Below are 19,598 nucleotides of genomic sequence, written 5' to 3'. Positions count from 1 at the left end.
CTTAAAAAATAGGAGTTTAGCAATCAGGTAATAAAAATGACACTAGATATACAAAAACGTAGTAAATAAGTTTTAAAGGCATCCACTTCTAGACATTTCTTGGTGTAAAATCATATTCTAAATTCTTTTTCCTTAATTCCCTTTAACTGCTCATGAAACACTGGTAAAGGCATTATGACTTACTGACACAGATCTTCCCCCAAACCGTTACATAAACTACATTTCTTCCTAGAGTTTTCAAATCAACTTTTATGAGCTACAATTAAGTACTTCTGTTTGTCCCTATACTTTGGGGAATGATACAAGCAATTTCTGGCAAAAATACTCACACAGTAAGCCTTTTTACAAATTGTTGGGGGCAGGGAAGGAAAAGAGCTTAACAATAATCACTGTCTTGTTCTTTTGTTAAAGGGGGAATATATATACACATATATTAAAAAATCACAAATTATTTAAAATAGGTATGCAAATCTAAAACTGAAAAACTACAAAACAGTACTTGGCAAAGCATGATTTACTTTAACCATTTAAAGAATCCATGATCTTCCTTTGAAAAGCAAATTATTTGCCAAGAATCAAGATAGTCACCAGAAAATAGGATGTTAATGGAGAGAAACTACCACACAATAAATAAAGCAGACGGGTCAGTGCCATTCATACTAAAGAAAGCATTTAACAGTGTGTCACTGTTCACGATCCATAGCAAAAGATAGCACACTCTCGACAGTGTTAACTGTGCCCTGTTACACCCAGTCGGCATCAGGCAGCCCTAAACAAGCTATGCCAGGGCTAGCCTCCTTTCAGTTCCTCAAATGTAACACTCTCTTCCATGCTTTTGCACATGCTGGTTCCTCTGTCTAATTGACACTTTCTCCCAATTTTTCCATCATTGTGCTGCTCATGCTTCAGGTCTCAGCTTCCTTTACTCCACATCTAAATTAGGTACTTCCATTTATAATCTCTCTAAACACCTCATAATCTTCCTCCACAGTATTTCTAACACACAGTAGATATGTATATTGTATTTGTATAAGGAATCTCTCTTTCCCCAGTAGGCTATACAATGAGGGCAGACACTATGTCTGTCTCCGACAACGTGCAGTCAGTGTCTAGGAAACTTGTGCAAAAACAGACACACTTAATTGAGTAAAGTACATTCTGCATTCCATCTTGGGTTGCCATCATTTCACATCTGTACAACTTCAACAAGACTAGACCCTTCCCACCTGCTATGCCAGACCATGAAAATATTAACATTAAACAATGGAGGTTCCCTACTGTCCTGAAAAAACACTGGGGAGTAGGAAAAGGCAAATAAGCTGCAGTGAAGTGTTTTGGGCATAAACAAGGATAAGAGGGAAGGTGCTTCTGTTAGCACAATCACCAGTCCTCAGTTAGGTCAGGAACCTGCCACTTAGCATTCTAGAGATCTGCTTGACTGCTTTCTTCCAATTGACAGTCTCACCTTGACTAATTTTTCTTTTCCTTTAACTGCGGGTCGAATTGAATACAAATTTACCCCTCTGCCTTTTACCTCTGTGGTAGCCAGCCTCTAGTATTCACATCTCTTGAATAGCAGACTCGGCCTAAATTGAGCAGAGCTGATCTATGCAGTTAACAGAATGTTGTGGAAATGATGGTATGAGACTTCTAAGGCTAGGACATAGAACACATTGGGGCATTTGTTTTGAGCTTTTATCACTCACTTTGGGGGATATAAGCAACCATGTTGTAAGAAAAATTTTACAGCCCTGTAGAGAGTTCCATGAGGCAACAAACGAAGTTATTCTGCCAACATCCAGCCATGTGAGTGTACCATCTTAGAAAAAGATCCTCCAGTTCCAGTTAAGCCTTCAAATGACTGCAGCCTCAGCCAGTATGTTGACTGCTACTTCATGAGATATCCTCAGCCAGAAGTAACCAGCTAAACTGCTCCCAAATTTAAACCCACAGAAATTGTTTGAGATGATGTATACTGTTTTTTTGATCTGCTAAATTTTGGGATAATTATAGAGAGATAACTAATATCTCTCCTCACTGAAGTTCATTTTCCTAGATATTTTCAGCATTAATATAAAGAGAAATAATTCATTTTAAAAGTTTACCCTCCAACTCCCTTCTCCTTTTTCATCAGATCCCATAACAAAAACAAAACAAATGGCTGGTTTGTAAAACAGCATTTAAAAAGGATAAAATAATATTCATTTTGTTTTCTAGGGGAAAATAATTTTTTTTAAATTAAACAGAGGACAGGATTTCCTACAAGGGTTGAGAAGGTAAGAGACAAGAGATGAGACGGAGGGCGAAATACTGCCCTCAAGAACAGTAATGGAAAGAAGGAAAGCAAATTCAGGTGTTAAACCCTGGATGGTTTATTCCATTTGCTACCACCTTGATTTAGAAGATTCTACTGAGGTCTAGCCCAAAGAAAAAAGTACAATAATCAGAGTATGGAGAGAAAGAAAATATACAACATAATATCCCAGGAGGCAGTGGAATTTGTATTAATAAGAAAAGAAAGGAAAAAAAAAAAGACTTAAAGTGGCAGCACTTAGTACCAAGATAATTTTAAATAGGGATATGATGGTGCTTTGTAAAAATATCAGTCTTATTTTTTTATTTTATGCAGAGAAAGTTTCTCGATTTTTTTCTTTTTTCTCTACTTAAAAATTCCGTCATAAAACACGTGGAAGATAAAATATTCCACGTTTTGTGTAAATATGAAGACTTGTCACCATAATGATTCCTAAAGGTGGTTAGTGAGCATGTTTTTTCCCTTCTCACAGCCAAAGATAATTTTCCTAACTTAAAAATTTTGAATTCACTTGAGATTAAAAAACATATGTATCTATATATGCGTGTGTGTGTGCGTATATATATATATATAAAATTCCCCTTAGCCTTATAATGCTTCCATTTCCTTTTCAATGTCCTCTTTTTACGTTTCCCTTCACTTTTACTATAACCCAGGCTAGCAAAAAGAAAAACTGAGATAATTAACAGTGCCACAATGAACATTTTGTCTAACATGTTTAAAAAGCCTTTTGAAAAAAAAAAAAAGACTGGGAGAAACAACAATGAAAAACTTTTATTATCCACTGGTAACAGTTAATAATCTTGACTTTATCTTGTATTGGAGTTTCTAAGAGTTTTCTTTCTTGAGAAGCCAAGGAGAAAAACAGGAAACTTCTTAATCATAAGCTGCTGGCTTCTATTCTAAACGGTGGATCTAAGACAAACCACTGAAACTGCCAGCATAACAGTGAAAAAGACCAAGACCCTGTACAAAGATACTCAAAAAACTAAGCTGAATTTTGGTTAAAAGCAAAAAAAAAAAAAAGAAACTCAAACAAACATCCCCAAAAACCTGACATACAACTATAAGTTTGTATGAGGAATTACTATTAGCACACATAATCAACAATCACTAATATCCCCTCAGCTTCTCAAGCTCCTTAAAATTAAGGAATTAAAAAGACAAGGAATTCTTTTTACAAGAAAAATCCATAAACAGAAAAAAATAGTTAGATATGTGGTCAGTATTATCAACTTAGCCCCACATCGCCACCTCCCTGCCAATATGGAAGTTTATAGTTTTTAGGCCAAATCTTGAAAGAGAATTCTAACTTGGCTTTATAGAATTAAAAATGGCGAAAATTTACAAAGTAATCCATGATTTTGATTCAATGAGAGATTTTGAGCCAGAATAAAATAGTTAAGCTGCTCCTGAATCTCTGACTCACAGAAACTGTTTAAGGTAATAAATATTTATTGCTGTTTTTAAGCTGCTAAGTTTTGAGATAATTTATTATGTAGCAATAGATAAATAGTAACTGTCATGACTCAAATAGACAATTTGGTAGATTCTCACCACTGATATAAATGACAATGTGATATATTGTATAAAAATATATAATAATTGCTTTTTTTCATTTTATACACAGAATATGTACAGACAAAAACAAGTATGCTAATGAAATTTCTTCAAATACTATAAACAATCAGTGAAGACTGCTACTATAGGGTAAGTGGGCCAGTTCTTTTCCCTAATTTGTCTCAACTTCTATGAAAAGCTATTTTTCACCTCAGAGAAGCTACTATAAAATACTCCCCCCCTTTCAAAACCCTATGACAGTAGAAGAAAAATAGAGAAAGGAGGTTAACTAGGGATAATTCTAGGCTGGAATCACTGCAAATTGTGAATACAAGTATTCCAAGAAATATTTTTAGTATTTTTGTACTTGAAAGAATTCTAGACAAGTGACTAGTGTATACTTTTAGATCCATCCTTCATTCTCTGGTGAACTGAAGCATGTCTCTAAATAGTAAATTTTCCTTAAATTGTAAGTCAAGGGAGGTGAGTTCACATTAAGCAACAAAGGAAAAATATGGCATTTCATAAAAACAAAGATTCTCATTAATAAATGTGTAAGAGAGTTTTATATTGGATATAGGTGCTACTTAGGGTTCACTTTCATATAAAAACTAGTAAGATAAGCAAATTGGTGTATAATATAAACATATATTTTTTTAAAAAGTCACCTACCCTTAAGAGGATCATGCTCTGCTCTCATAATATCGATAAGAGAATTTTCCAAAGAGTGCATATTCAAACTGTCATACATTCTACTTCGATCCTGGAAGAGAAGAGGAAAAAAGACATTATAATCTATGCAGTTTTTTCAAAAAGCGATTATAAAACACTATCTAAATCCTCTTACATAAAATAGGACTTCTGATTATTACTAATTAATCTGTATCCCACGAAAATACCAATAACTAAAGATCTCATGAACTACAATGTTCCTTGCATTGGAGAACATTATTTTCAGTACATTTATCTCTTAAATCTTTTATCAAAAGTAATCTAATTTTATTGGCAATACTAATGCAAAACAGTAAAATAATTTCTATAGTTACTTTTCTCTATAAAGTTTCCTGAAATCTTATACACACAGAAAGCATTTTTTGGTTAATTTCAAAACTTTTCTCACATATTTAGGAAGACAGATAGTGGCACATAGAAAATAAATATTTGGGAGGAAGTATTTTAGTTCCATAATTGCACCATACTTTAAACATCTATCAAACATTTTGTTATTTGACACAGTAGTCTGAATTTCATAATGAGTGCATAAACATCTTATACGGTAAAAATCAAAAGCATAAGATACTAATAACCAGAACAAGGACTAATGCCTAGAATATTCAGATTCATATATTACTCTCTAAAGTGCTTCCATATTTGTCTCTGCATTTTTAAGCCGGCCTCCCCCAACTCCCCTGCAAAATAGGCAGGTGGAGGAGAGAAGAGTAAAAGCACAGTAATCTCATTAAGTCTGCTACTTCACCAAGTCTCCAAAGTCTTGTTATCAGAATCTTCTTTGGTGAATGTTCAATCCCTTCACTTGCTTATTTGAAAGAATCTGACTCTTTAATGTCCATGAATTTCTACTATATTCTGTTCAATACATACTCAGTGTACCTGAAAAAAGGTATGTGGTGAACTACTAGAGGAAGCTCTGGCCCATGCCCTCCAAATAATCTAGGAGTCTTCCCAAAATACTCACCCACCCAGTTACATATGTGTGTACACGCATGTGTAAGCTTATGTATACGTGGGGGATACAGGATAGTCCATTCTAAACTCTCAAAAAATGACTGTCACAGAAAATGGAAAGGAAGAATCTGAAAATTAAGTGGAAATAAAAGCCCCCATAGAAATCAAAATAAGGCACTTATTAACCTGGGTCCATTAGCTTCAAGAGAGACCAGAAGTCTCTGAGATTATATGTAATATACTGTTCATAGGTGTACAGTAGTCCCCCCTTTCTGCATTTTGCCTTCCATGATTTCAGTTATCTGTAGGACAGTACAATAAGATATTCTGAGAGACAGAGATGCCACATTTACATAATTTTTATTACATTGTTATAATTGTCCTACTTTATTATTATTGTTGTTAATCACTTACTGTGCCTAATTTATGAATTAAACCTTATCATACATATGTCTTCATTGGAAAAAAACAGCATATGAAGGCACTATTTGTAGTTTCAGCCATCCACTGATTGTCTTGGAACGTATCCCTCATGGATAAGGGGGGACTAGTGTATACATAATTTCTTTTTTTCCCGAAGAAAAGGTTTATAGCTTTCATCAGTTTTCCACAGGAGTCCACAATCCAGAGAAGATTCAGAATCAGTTCTTTAGAAAGCTGAAGAAAAACCTAAAAAGCTTTTCTAAGAATATGTTCATTTATTTACTTTTCTTTGATGTTTAAATTAGGGTTGTAGCCTTTTTAAAGCTAGGGGTTCAGAATCAGTACTGTAGACTAAGTTGCTGTCAGGGATTTAAAAAGGTAAAAAGTAACACTGAATGACGGAAGGAATGCTAGACCGGAGGCTCTTATTCCAGCTTTATCACCAATTAACTCTATCAGTACTCTTTACTGATTTTTACTGAAAGGCCCCTGAGGTAAAACACATGCATCAATAACAGCTGCTCTCTAGAACAGTGACCTTGATTAGTGATGGAGGCACAAAGAATCAATGAGCTGTAACAGTGGTTCCTAAACTTGAACATGCTTCAGAATCATCTGGAAGGCTGGTTAAACACACAGACTGCTGAAACACATCAAATTCAGTAGGTCTGGAGTGGAACCTGAGAGTATGTATTTCTAACAAGTTCCCAGGTGATACTGATTCTGCTGGTCTGGATATCACACTTTATAAGAAGCAATTAGTTTCTTCATCTGAAGTCACTAAATCTCTCTAGGCTCTGGTTCTAACTCCTAGAAAATAATCATGTCAGACTAGATGATGCCTATAGTCTCTTTAAAAATTCTAGAAAAGAAAAAGACTCAAAATACTCTAAAATAAATGAAATATTAATAAAACTGAAACAGAGAATAGGATGGCCCATATGGGCAAAAATGACATATTAATTTTAGGAATCTATCCAGATATTTCCATCTTTCCTGTGCTTCCACTATACTGTGTTCATAACTAATTTGTTGATTTTCCTGTCTGTCCCACTAAACTTCTAAGTTGATTAAGAATAGGGACTATCTAATTACAGAATATAGTTAGTTCTCATGTCTGTTGAATGAATACTCCTTTATCTCTACCATAAAAACTCAATAAAAAATGTAAAAAAAAAGTCGAGTTCTGTAAGGAGAAAGACTGTACTTTTTAAATAGTAATGGTAAAGGACTATAAAACTTTCTCAGAATCCTCAACGGAACAGGTAGTCAAATGTTAATTGACTAAACTGAGACAAGCATCAGATTAACGTGGCTTGCTATGAACCTGAATTTCCAACCACCCAATGGAAGATTAAGTACCACAATACTGAAAGTTCCCAGATGTATTTAAAATAGAATTATAAAATGTAAGCTGTAATGATAAAAGTTAATGTTCATATAATTAAGCAAAAAATCCCTCTGCAGGTGTGCCATATCATGAAGGTTCTAAGAGTATATTGTAAATACTTTAAAATACTTTATTATCTTCCTTACCCTAAATCCTCACAAAGGAAATATATTACAGTTCATGGTTATCTTTTTAGGTTGTTAACTTTGAACAGAATCAACCTATGCCCAGTCAACCGATGACCTTAATTAATGGTAACTATTAAATCACCCAAACAATATTTCCTAAGTAACTTCCTTTTTCTGGAGGTGTAGGGGAAAGTACCCTCTACCTTCATTGCAAGAGGTGTGATCTTGCTCTATAGCATGGTAAAATTATTGCACGGGTCATGGACAATATTTAAAGTATGAAGGAGAAACATCCTTAAACTAACTATAAATATCAGTGACCACTATATAATCAATTTTGAGAGGTGTTATTCAAAAAGGCTGCATGTATTAATAACTTCGGCTTGAATGTCTGTATCTAACTGAATCAGTGAGATGCCTACTTATAAGGTCTCTTATTTTCCTTTTTCTGTTAAGTATTTGATCCTAAACTCCAACTCTAGGAAAGAAAACAGCAAAGCTATTTTAAAACGATTAGCTTGGTTGTACTTTGTAAAGCATCAGCTGCATCCCTTGTGATTTTTAAAGCAACAAACATAAAACAGCCTTGAGCAACCAAAGAGCACATGACATCTCAAAATTGCTTTTTGAATTTAATGAAACCTATAGGCTTACATGCAAAAGATATAGATAATTCCATTAAATAAATTGCAGGAATTAAAATATGACTTCTGAAAAAACAGAAACAAATCTGGTTATAAAACAAACACTCATGCATTCTTCTGAAATACAGACATTAGGAAAAATTGTGTTCATGCAAACTGCCATCAGTTTGAAAACTAAATAGAAGAACTAAGGCAATTTTCAAGTTACCATGAACGCAACAATACTAATTATCATTAATAAATATGGAAAATCATAGCAATGTAATTTACATTTATTATTACAAGGTTATTTGAAAGCACCAAAATACTTCAGAAAAATAAGACTCTATGAGGAAAAGTGTGCATGCAATCTATTCTAAAATATAAAAACTATCTGGCAAACAATCAACTAAATGGGCTTTCAGAAACAAATTACAGAATCTCACAATAACTAACAGAATAAAATGATTAGAAAACATTGTTGGAAAAGGCATAACCTCTTTTATTATAATATTTATTTCATGTTTTTTCTTAAACCCAGACATTTGCCACAAACACTTACAGGAGTGTCAATAAAAGCTTAGAAAGGCTGAAAAACACAGAAAAGAACAAAGGAATCCAAATCTTGAAAAAAGATAACCTAAGAAAAGATTATAAACACTGAAAAATAACTAAGGAGGTCAGTGTACAATATTAGAAGCAGTATGACAAAGGGAATTCAAACTTAATCACAAGAGAACTTTTTGAAGAGATATTAATTTTTTTGCTGGGATACATTAAAAACCCTGTTTTATTTTTAAAGAAGTGGTCAATTAGAAACTTCTCCTCTTGAAAATGAGGTACTCTTCCAAAGAAAAATAAGATTATAGAAAACCCCTATATTCTTATATTTAATGATTTAGCAGATGCTTGAACATGTATTATTCTGCTTAACTAGAAAGATCAGCTTTTATTGTACTTACAATGTTTGTGTTTAGTTCTCTAATTTTTACTTTAAAATAAAGCAATGTAGTGCTAATATTGTCCTTAATTTTAAGTAGATATTGATCATACTTTCCTGTTACACAATGTTATCACACCATATTCAGTAGCAGATGACGTGCTACTCTACTGCATAACGCAGTACTCAATCTCATAAGCTCTCTTCTCATTCTCTAGTTGTTCTACATAGATAACCCTTATTCATCTAACTAGACTCTTACCTTCTCCAAGACAAAGAATAGTATTTTTTATCCATATATTCTAAGGGTAATTAAAACACTAACATACAGAATGAACGAAGATACATTTCTTTTCTTTATTAATTTCGAACCTCAATAAAGTGTGTTAGCCATTCTCAGAAAAAAATAAACAAATGTTTTAAAAGGCCAAAGCTATTCTAGTACTCACAAGAATTAAAATAGACAAGTTGGAAAACATTTCAAGAACAATTAAAGCACTGAACACAGAATAGGAAACAAAAAGAAGGCATCCATTACTTAAGCTGTAATACAAGAGTCCATTCTTTTCCATTTTCAGTGGGCATGTAACAGTTTGATGACTATGAATGTCCCTGAAGTTCATCTGGTTTACAAACCACTATTTAAGAAATGCTTTATCAGATAAACAAATTGGGTTTGGTATGCAACTATATACTGTTTTTTTGTGTGTAAGGTGAGTAAAGATTCAAATAATATTTTTTCTGAGACAGATCTCCAAATTATGATTTACCACATTATCATAACAGCCTGACTATTAAAGATTAATGGAAAGTATCTTCAATTAATTCAAGGTAGTTTATTATGTGACATGCGCAAGCACTGCAAGTAGAGCTTGTGGAAGAGCAAAAATTGAGAGTTGATATATTGATAATTCCCCAGGTGGAAGGCAGGCGGACATGCACGTACATGCTTCACACATTCAATTACTGTTCCAAGACATTACTTTGTTTACAGTGAGCTGATATGTCATATGTAAACTTGTAAGTAATAATAACCTCACTTAAAGGCTATTTACTCTTTGATTTAAAACATATGAATAAATATAGCGTAACCTTAACATTAAACTGAAAACTCCTATTTTTTTGGGAAGAGGGGGTGGTGTCTTGTTATGTTGCCAAGGCTGGACTCAACTCTGGGGCTCAGGCATTCAATCCTCCTGCCTCAGCCTTCCAAGTAGTGCACATTGCTGGATCTGGCTGCAAATTCCATTGTAATATAATTTAGAATTCAAACTTTTGAGTATGATTCTCTCAAGGGTAACTAGCTAATGACATTTTAAAGTACAGTAATTAATAACCCTAAGCAAATTCATGTAGATATACTGGCCGGGCGTGAGGGCTCAAGCCTGTAATCCCAGCACTCTGGAGGCCGAGGCGGGCGGATTACATGAGATCAGGAGTTTGAGACCAGCCTGGCCAACATGGTGAAACCCTGTCTCTGCTAATAATATAAAAATTAGGCGGGTATGGTGGTGCATGCATGTAATCACAGCTACTGGGGAGGCTGAGGCATGAGAATCGCTTGAACCCGGGAGGCAGAGGTTGCAGTGAGACGAGATCGTGCCACTGCACTTCAGCCTGAGCGACAGAGTGAAACTGTCCCAAAAAAAAAAAAAAAAAAGAAAAGAAATTCACAGAGATATGTAATACTCATTTTAAAGTCAGAAATGTTTATAATAATTTATATTTGCTTTTAGAAAGTTTTAAATTTGAGGGTTTTCTATTTTTAAAAAATCTTATTGAAAATAAAATTCCAACCCACAAAATTTTACATATTAACAGAAATAAAAATCAACCTACAAAACTAGCTCTTTCTTATTTATTGAATTCGATTACGTGTTCAGCTCTTGACACAGGTAAAGCCCGCGGTATCCAAGTATAAGAATTAAGACTTCAGTTCTAGAATTTTGTATTATATTCTAGGCCCCAATCAGTTTGAGACTAAAGGAAATAAAAAGTAAAATGTTGTAAAAATAATGTACTTGTTAACAAAAATATACTAGAATTACACTGTATATGATGACAAAAGGTCAGAAATGCAGATAATCTCCTCAGACATTTAAGTGACTAAGAATCTTCTATAATTTTAATTTTGCCAAAGAATGAGAAACTACCCAACATTTTAAGATATCAATCTCATTTTGTAGCTGCTGCTGTATTTTTAAGAGGCTCAACTTCAAATACTTCAACCTTTTATGGAAAGATGGAAACACACAACAAACTATGTGTAAGTACTCTTAGGGTACTTAGAGGAGACAATGACACTGCTTTTAAGTCCAGTTGAAAGGTCACATACTACCTCCACTGCCTTAGACTAATGCCTAAGACCCTTTGCTCAAAGAAACCAAGAGGCTTGTATTCTAAAAATAGAGGCAAGGGGGGTGGGGCAGCATGGAGGAAAAGAAATGGCCAAAACAGATCAGAGAAAGTGTTAAAAGCTGGCTGGAAAGGCCTTAAATGACCCAGTTCAAGGTCCCCCTTTTACAGATAAGGAAACTGTGACCCAAAGAGATGAAAACCCATAAACTATGTCATTCAATGTCATAAAGATTATGAGGAAGAGGAAGAAGATCCAAGTTTCAGGCCTTCTTTCCTTCCAGTTCCATTCACTTTCCATTATCTCTTTTTTCCCCCACCACTGTGTTTTACTTCATCACATCACACCTCTGGCTCAAAAGTCCAAAGGGAATGCCAATATCTCAGCAGTTTACCAGATAAGTTTATCTTTAAGCACCAAAATCATTTTTCCTAAAATAAATTTCCCTAAAATCTTAGGTTATAATACAGGTAAAAGCAGAATAGCTTTGATTGAAGTCTAAGTGGGAGGGCAGCCCCGGAGGCTGGTGTGAAAGCTTCCCTTTCATTATCACCCCTATCTCCTCTCTAGCATCCCTCCAACTGAAATCAACTCAATAATCTGATTTCTCAACATCTGTCCCTGCCTCATGGACCATGTATGCCAGCTAATTTGTATTCTTTTCCATGGATACTTATTTCTCCTATATATGTACCCTATATATGTATCCATCCTATTGCTTCTTTCTGCACAGAGTAATTATGTCCTCTTCTATTTGAAAACATTTCTCTTGCCACCTTCAAAATAATTACATTAATTTTCTTCTCCTAAACATACCATCTCCTAGGCATTCATGTATTCAACTTAAATACAAAAATGCTACCATAAAAACGTCACTAATAAGGCTTAACTGGACCAGACTAGAGAAGAGAGTAGAGGTAAATAGCTAACTTAAATTAACAAGACAATACGTTGCAAATTGCATGAAGTAACTACCATTTTTAGGTGAAGACCCTGGCAGGACTACTTTGGAAAACAGGCAGGACTTGGCTAAAACAACTGTTAGTGGTTGATTATCAAAATTAGTGCTAACCTTCTAGATTAGAATGTTACTTACAAACGTATTATTAATCTGTTTATGTCCTTACTTGTAAAATCATCTCATGTTGATAAATTAACCAAGGAAGAGACTTAGAATAACATAGCTCCATTCATATAACACACACAACGTTAAGTCTATGCTCATTCAAACTTGAGCTCTGTAAGAAAGAACCTGCATATATAAGGACTGAGTTTTCTATAACCTATAATAATCCTCACCACCTGGTACCTAGTATACATTCAAATTCAGTTTGCAGGAAGAAAGATAGCATTTTGTAACCACCAAAGGTGTAAATGTAATTTGATTAAGGCTAACTCCCAGCTTTTTGACTAACGGTTTCTCCATAGGAAACTGATTATTTGGAATAAGTCAGGGTATAAAAGCAGTAACAAAATTTAGAATACTAGGCTATATATTTTTTAATAAAGGTGAAAAAACTGAACCAAGAGAAGTCTTTTTTAGAAATATATCTCAAAACAAATACAGACTTCATGACAAAAATTTACTGAAAAGTTCTATGAAACATCAAATATAAAGCTAGATGTTAAGTAAACATATGATTTTGTACCTAATTGCATTTAATTCTGAAAAGAGATACAATCTGCTTAGTTTGACTGATGTTTAAAGTCAGGTGCTCTTGTGTATATAATTCCTTTTTCCAAAAAAAGTTTATTATGTTTTAGAATTATAAAAGGATTACTCTTAAATTTGAAAATAAAAAATTTCTTACATTAAATAGTTCAAAGCAGGTGATCCTTAAAAAATAAATTGCTTCAGTGTCCTCTAACATATGTTTCAATAGGTATAATAAGAAAGTAAATAATAAATCCTACTCATAATATAAATACTAAACTCCTAACCGAAATCCTAAAAAGTATACACTGTGCAGCCTACCTGGTCTATTCTGGATGTTCCGGCTGCAGTGCACCAACTATCTTGGAGTGAATCTGAGCCCCAAGCTGGCAACTGCAAACTAGATCTCACCTTCAATAGCATAGAAGTTTTCATCAGAAATGAGCAGTTGTCTTCCCCATACCCACCCAACGAAAGAAAGAAAGAAAACAAAAAATAAAGCTCTATCTTAAATCCTCATTCCATCCTCTAAAGGTTTAAGAAAAAAACAAAACAAAACAAAAACCTCACTTGCAATAGCCGTAAGGGAACTTCAACAAAATAACAGAAAGGCTGAAAGAAAAAAAAAAGTCTAATCAACGTATTAGGCCACATTTAGAAAAAATAATCGGTGAATTAGTGAAGATAAATTTAAATTAGATGCAAAAAAGCCCTAATATTATTTTGCCACAATCACAGCTGTACTAAGTATATTCTAATATATATACAGCCAATTATAGTCAATTCTAAGAACAGTTACAATTACAGAACATATTAGCTTAGCTATATTAAAGGAGAAACAAATTTTGGTGGCCCATTAGAATTTATAAATTAAAGCATTCTTAAAGAGCTGCCAAATTGAAAGCTTCAGTATGTATTTAATAAATACAAAAGGTTTTTCTACGTTTTACTAAGCTTATTTTCCATTGCGTGTTTAGAGAATTATTTTACATTCTCAATTTTCTCTGTATAGATATTTTAACCTTTGTTAATTAAATTACATGCTTAAAAATTAAAACTTTATTTGAAAAAATGTTAATTTTAGCATACCACTACCACCACCACCCAACTCCCTATTTTGAAAGATTAACATTAGAGATAAGGTCATTTACATACCATTCTTACCTGTAAGGGTAAGAGTGTATTACTATTGTTGTCTGTTCTGAACACATTATCTTCAATCCAAGATTTTGGAGTCAGTGATGGAGTTGAGCGAGTAAATTTCGGTGGTGCTATGACATTACCAGAAAACGGTTTCTTCAATGGAGATATCTGATTCATAGTTCCTGGGATTCCCATGTTTCCGGTTCTACGATGATCTCTGCCATGCATTGCTCCCCAGGACATACTTCCAGTGCCCCAGCCACTGCTCTGATGGTTGCTCCAGGGAGACTGTTTCAGAAGAGGCTAGGGAAAACATAGCTATTTAAATTGCGGCATTTAAAGAATTTACAATTCAAATTCAAATTCAAATTTCAGACCTAAGAATTTATATGAATGAAATATATAAAGGCAAAAGAATACATCTTTTCTAGGTTATAAAAGTAACAGTCTTGAGATCTTTCTATGTCAAATCATATTTGATGCTGGTCAAGTTTTCATCTTCTTGTATACTATAAATATCATGATATTTTATGACAGTTACTAAAATAGAACCATGCAGTTCCTTTTTATCCTTCAGAGATAACTGTATACATGATAAATATGAAGAAAAAAATTGAAATTAACTCTGAAGATTCTTAAAGATGTAACATACATGGTGATCTTAAAGCAACCATATTAATTATGCTAGGCACACAACTAAAAATATGGTCTTTGTTAATTAAAATATCCTACTCATACAAGTGAAATATATAGACTTTATGTTTCCAAAACAAGTTGCACTACTACAAAAGTGGGAATTACTCTTGTACAAATTAAAATCGCCTTTTGAAATAAGGACAGTATAGAAACTATGCCATTTTTCTGCATTGTTTATTTAACTGTTAAGGCATTTTATTCCAGTTTTAGCATAGTTTGTCTTAATTGTTTTTATTTCACTTAATTATCCATAAACTGTGAAGCAATTATCTGATGTTGCCCATAGGTGGATCCACTGAGGTATACTGCCAATTAACTATATGCTTTGATTATTCCACTAGAGATCTTGATACAAGTCTCCATCAAGTTGATTCATTTTCAAAAGTAAATTACATCCTAATTTCAAACCTGTGGCAAGACAAGTCAAATCATCAAAGAATGGTAAATCCACCAAAAGGCTAATAATTGTAGTTTTGGGTTTTTTTTTTTTTAAGAAGTATTCATTGCTGGTAATTCTACTGTCAATAAGTTTATACTTTAATACTTTGGTGTTAAGATGTAGCTAAAGAAGTATGAACCATACAGTTACTACAAATAAATATGGTTCTCTTAAAATTGAACCTGCTTTTTATAAGACAATTAAAAGAGAAACTCCTGATCTATAGCACCAATTTTTAAACACTTTTAAATACTAACATAATCATGAGTATATTATTACTCTTTCTTCTTCCACAGAGTTCCAAAGCATAATTAGAGAGCCATGGACAAACCACTTCATTCTTGAGGGCCTTACTCTCCTTATTAAATGATTTAATGCTCAAAGTTATCTTCCAGTGATCTAAAATTCCATATGAAAGCTGTGTGACCTCTCACACTCCATGGCTAGACCCATCTTTTGTCCAAAAGCAAATTACAGTTAAATATGGATCATGGTATATGTTCTTCCAACGCTCTGTACCACAACTTTAAGAATACAAAATTACCTACAGATAATTTTCTGTGGGCAAGTTTCCAGATAACAAAATGAAGATCCTGAGACACAAAAGACAGTTGCTGAGGGTTATAAAAATCATGAAAAAGTGGAACATTATTTCAAAATCCCTATTTTCAATCCTTATAGGCCACATTCTCTTTTCTAAGAAAGAAATCAGTGATTCAACAAAAACTGTTCACTGTCACTTTGGTTAACTTAGATAAACTGTTAACTTTCACTTGGGTTAATTTAGATAATATTCACTTTAAAAAGACTAATCCTTGAAAACTTTGGTCAACTGAAAAAGTTATGGGGTTAAGGTCATATTTTGCGTCTCTGTCAATCCTTAATCACGAAAATAGAAAATGGACTTAAACAAAATGAACTCTGCAACAAATGCTAACAAGATTCAAAACCAACAAGACACTCTTTCAATGCCAATTTACCAATCTAGCGGTCACCCAAAAATTGTATTGAGGGAATAACAAAAAAGATCTTGAATCAAAAAAGATCCGGAAAATAAAAATTCTGCCCAGTGTCATTTCACAATATTACCTACTTAAAATACACACGGCCCACATATTCCCTTGTAGAAGGTTAAGGCAACCAAAAAATGTACCGAAAGTCTACGAGGAAACACACCAATCCCAGATCCAAGTTCAGTTTTGTCTTAAAACCCACAAAACATGACCCCAACATTGAAAAGCACAGAAACTAAGACATTCGTGGGATATCTCGGTTTGAACCCGAGCCGTCACTAACAGTTTCTCTTTCCCAGTCCTGTGACAGCCAAGAAGGCGGCCCCGCGGGAACCAGGTCCTGCGAGGAGGGCGGTCGGCCGCTCCCTCCCGACTCGCCGGCGGCCCAGGGTGCGGCGCTGCCAGCAGGTTGATCGGGCGGAGCTTTGGGAGCGGCTCGACTGACCGCCCGGGGGGCTGAGGCTTCAAGGCGAGATCACCGCCGGCCAAATAAGAATAAACAAACTCCAAAGAAAAAAAAAAGCCTTTCCGCCTTCCCTCATTGGACAGCGAGACAGAGTCTTGGGCTCCTCCGCACGCACCTTCTCCAGCAATCATTTTTCCCCTGCCCAAGTTCACTTCCCACGGCCGCTCTTCCGAGGCCGCCGGCCAGCCCCCGGTCCTCGCCGCGCCTCCCCGCGTCGGGGGTCCGGGGCGGCGGCCCTCCAGGCCCAGGGCACAGGGCGGATCCCGGGGTGCGCCAGCTAGGAGGGCCGGGTTGAGACGCCGCGCCCGGCCGCCCGCGGCCCCGGCGCTATTCGGCCCCTGCCCCAGTCCCCACTGCTGCGCCGGGACGTTCGAGGGGGCGCCCGGCCAGCCGCGGCTCCCAGCGCGAACTCGTCTCCCACGCCCCCACAGCCCACGGTGGCCACTGCCCTCCCAACCCACCGGGGGCTGGGGTTCCGAGTCCTGTCACGGTTGTCCGCCCTCTCAGTCCCACTCTCACTTGGGCGAGTGTCCCCCGTCGCGGCTTCTCTCGGGGCTAAGGTCGGGTCCCCGGCTGCCCTGCCCCCGCCTCCGTCCCCCGCCCATGGTCTCCCGGTCCCGCGGCGCGGCCAGGCCGCCGCCCGCCGTACCTGGTGGTGGTTATAGGAGTTCCTCTGCTGCAGGAAGGCGGCGGCCGCCGCCTGGTGCTGCTGCTGGAGCTGCGGGCTGACGGGCGACCTCCGGCTCTGCGGCTGCTGCGGCGCCGCGGGCGGCGGGGGCTGCTGTTGAGGTATATTCATGGCGGGCGGCGGCGGAGGGGGCACAGCGGTAGCCGAGAAGGGGCCGCCGAAGCCGCCGCCGCCGCCGCCGCTCGTCGGAACGCTGAGCCCAGTGCAGCCGTGCGGCGACACGGGCGAGAAGCTCGGGAAGAAGGCCGGGTTCATGGACGACGGCAGCCCGGGGTAGAAGCCGTTCTCTGAGTCGGGGCTGGGCGGCGGCATGGCGCTGAGCGAGCCGCCGCTGCCGCCGCCCGGGGTGGTGGCAGACGAGCCGGGCGGCTGCGGCTGCGGCTGGGGCGGCTGCTGGGGTGGCGGCGGCTGCTGCTGCGGCTGGGGCGGCGGCGGCTGCTGGGGCTGGGGTGGCGGCGACGCGGTCTGCACCGACCAGGGGGTGCCGAAGCCGGGCAGTGGCGGCGGCGACGCGGAGCCGCCTCCCCCTCCGCCTCCTGGGGGCCCCCCGCCCCCGCCGCCGCCGCCGCCGCCCGGGTGTGGAAGGTCCGGGCTCTGCAGGCTGCTGAAGGCGCCCGCGCCAAGCGCACCTCCGGGCAGGAGGTTACTGGGACTGTTGAGCAGAGGGTGGTTGGGGGACTCCATGGAGCCCGGCGCGGGGTTCACCGGCGTCGAGGAGGCCAAGCCCGCATTGGGGGACTCGGCGGCGCTGCCCTCGCCCGCGGCTGGGGTCTTGCGAGGGCTGCCCGCGCCTCCGTGGCGGCGCCGCGGGGCTGCAGGCGGCGAGGGAGGGAGCTGCGGGAGCGGGGGCAGGTCTGCCGGACGCTGCCGCGGGGCGAAGTCCTGCGGCGAGAGGTGCTGCTGATGCAGGAGGCTGAACTGCTGCGGCGGCTGTTGCTGCTGGCGCTGAGCGAGCTGCGCCGGCTGGAGGAGCGGGCCGGCTGGCGGCGGCGGCGGCGGGCTGAACCGACCGGGGCAGTGGAGCGGCGGAGGCGGCGGCGGCTTCGAGTCCGGAGGGTGGGGAAGGTGGGGAGGGCTGAACTCTTTCCTCTTCTGGCTGCTCAGCTGCTGCTGCTGCCGCTTACTGAAGTCCTGCGGGGAGGAGGTGCGGCAGCAGCAGCAGGAGGAGGCGGAGGAGGAGGAGGGGTGGTGCAGACTCGGTTTGAAGTCCTGGGAGGGGAGGAGGTGGGTCACACCCGCGATCGTGCCGCCGCCGGGGTGGTGGTTGGGGAGTTTCTCCGTGGCCGCCGCCCCCGAAAGCGGCCGCGCCGGCTGCTGTGTCAGCCCCAGCAGCAGCTCATCCTGCATGGTCTGCTGATGCGCCAGGAACGGGGAGGAAGAGGAAGCGGCGGCGGCCGGGCTACCCGCGCCGCCGCCGAGGGGGATGGAGAAGGGGGAGGCGGCCTCTAAGAAGCCGGTGACAGGCAACGGTGGTGGCGACAGCGGGCCGAAGGGCGTGGCGGAGGGCAGCGGGTTGGCGGACCCCACGGCGTAAGGACCGTACGCCTCGCCGCTGAACAGGGGCCCAGGACTGCTACTTCGGAGCGGGGCGGTCTGCAGCACCCCAAACCCGAAATCCCTCATTTATCAGGCCGCCGGCAGCGGGAGGAAACGCTCCTCGTCCCCTGCCCCACCTAGGAAGCCGCCGGCGCTGGGGTTGCGCGGCCGTGGTGGAAGGAGGGGGAGTCAGTGAGAGAGGGACACCGTGACTGAGCCAGGGGGCACCGACTTCGGCCCCACCACCCCTCGCGGCGATCGCCGCCGCCGCCGCCGTCGCAGTCGCCGTAGCCGCCCTGGCCGCTTAAGAACCCCGGAACGTGCGTCAGCGCCACCTCACAATCGCGCCGCCCCCCGCGGTGCGTCCCGGCACGCGCGGGCGCGAGGCCACCGCGTCCCCGTCGCCCCTCCCCGCCCCTCATTACTATGCAGACGCAGCCGAGGGCGCGCTCGCGCTCCCGGGAGGGCGGGAGCGAGCGGCGTGTCTCCTTGGGTCTCTCCGCTCCCGGGGAAATGGACAGGCCGGTTGGGGTGGGGGTCGGC

The 19,598-nt window shown here is 39.7% G+C and overlaps 1 protein-coding gene across 8 annotated transcripts in view; it reads right to left on the bottom strand.

Moving 5' to 3' along the window:
- The window catches only part of CPEB2 (cytoplasmic polyadenylation element binding protein 2), a 67,457-nt gene extending 48,122 nt beyond the window's left edge, over positions 1 to 19,335 (bottom strand). For 2 of the 8 annotated variants that reach the window (XM_034958308.4, XM_034958311.4), the window contains exons 1-4: positions 17,481 to 19,335; positions 14,239 to 14,520; positions 13,396 to 13,485; positions 4,547 to 4,637 (exon numbers count right to left, since the gene is read on the bottom strand). In XM_034958308.4, the coding sequence (XP_034814199.2) occupies positions 4,547 to 4,637; positions 13,396 to 13,485; positions 14,239 to 14,520; positions 17,481 to 19,142 (2,125 nt within the window). In that variant the 5' untranslated portion in view covers positions 19,143 to 19,335. Of the gene's footprint in view, positions 1 to 4,546; positions 4,638 to 13,395; positions 13,486 to 14,229; positions 14,521 to 17,480 lie in introns of all 8 variants that reach the window. The other 6 variants (XM_034958312.4, XM_034958314.4, XM_034958313.4 and 3 more) reach the window with 4 other exon arrangements.
- Positions 19,336 to 19,598: the final 263 nt, after the last annotated feature.

Source organism: Pan paniscus, chromosome 3, assembly GCF_029289425.2.
Source record: "Pan paniscus chromosome 3, NHGRI_mPanPan1-v2.0_pri, whole genome shotgun sequence".
NCBI lineage: Eukaryota > Metazoa > Chordata > Mammalia > Primates > Hominidae > Pan > Pan paniscus.
Note: the sequence above shows the minus strand (reverse complement) of the source record. Positions and strands in the feature narration are given on the sequence as shown.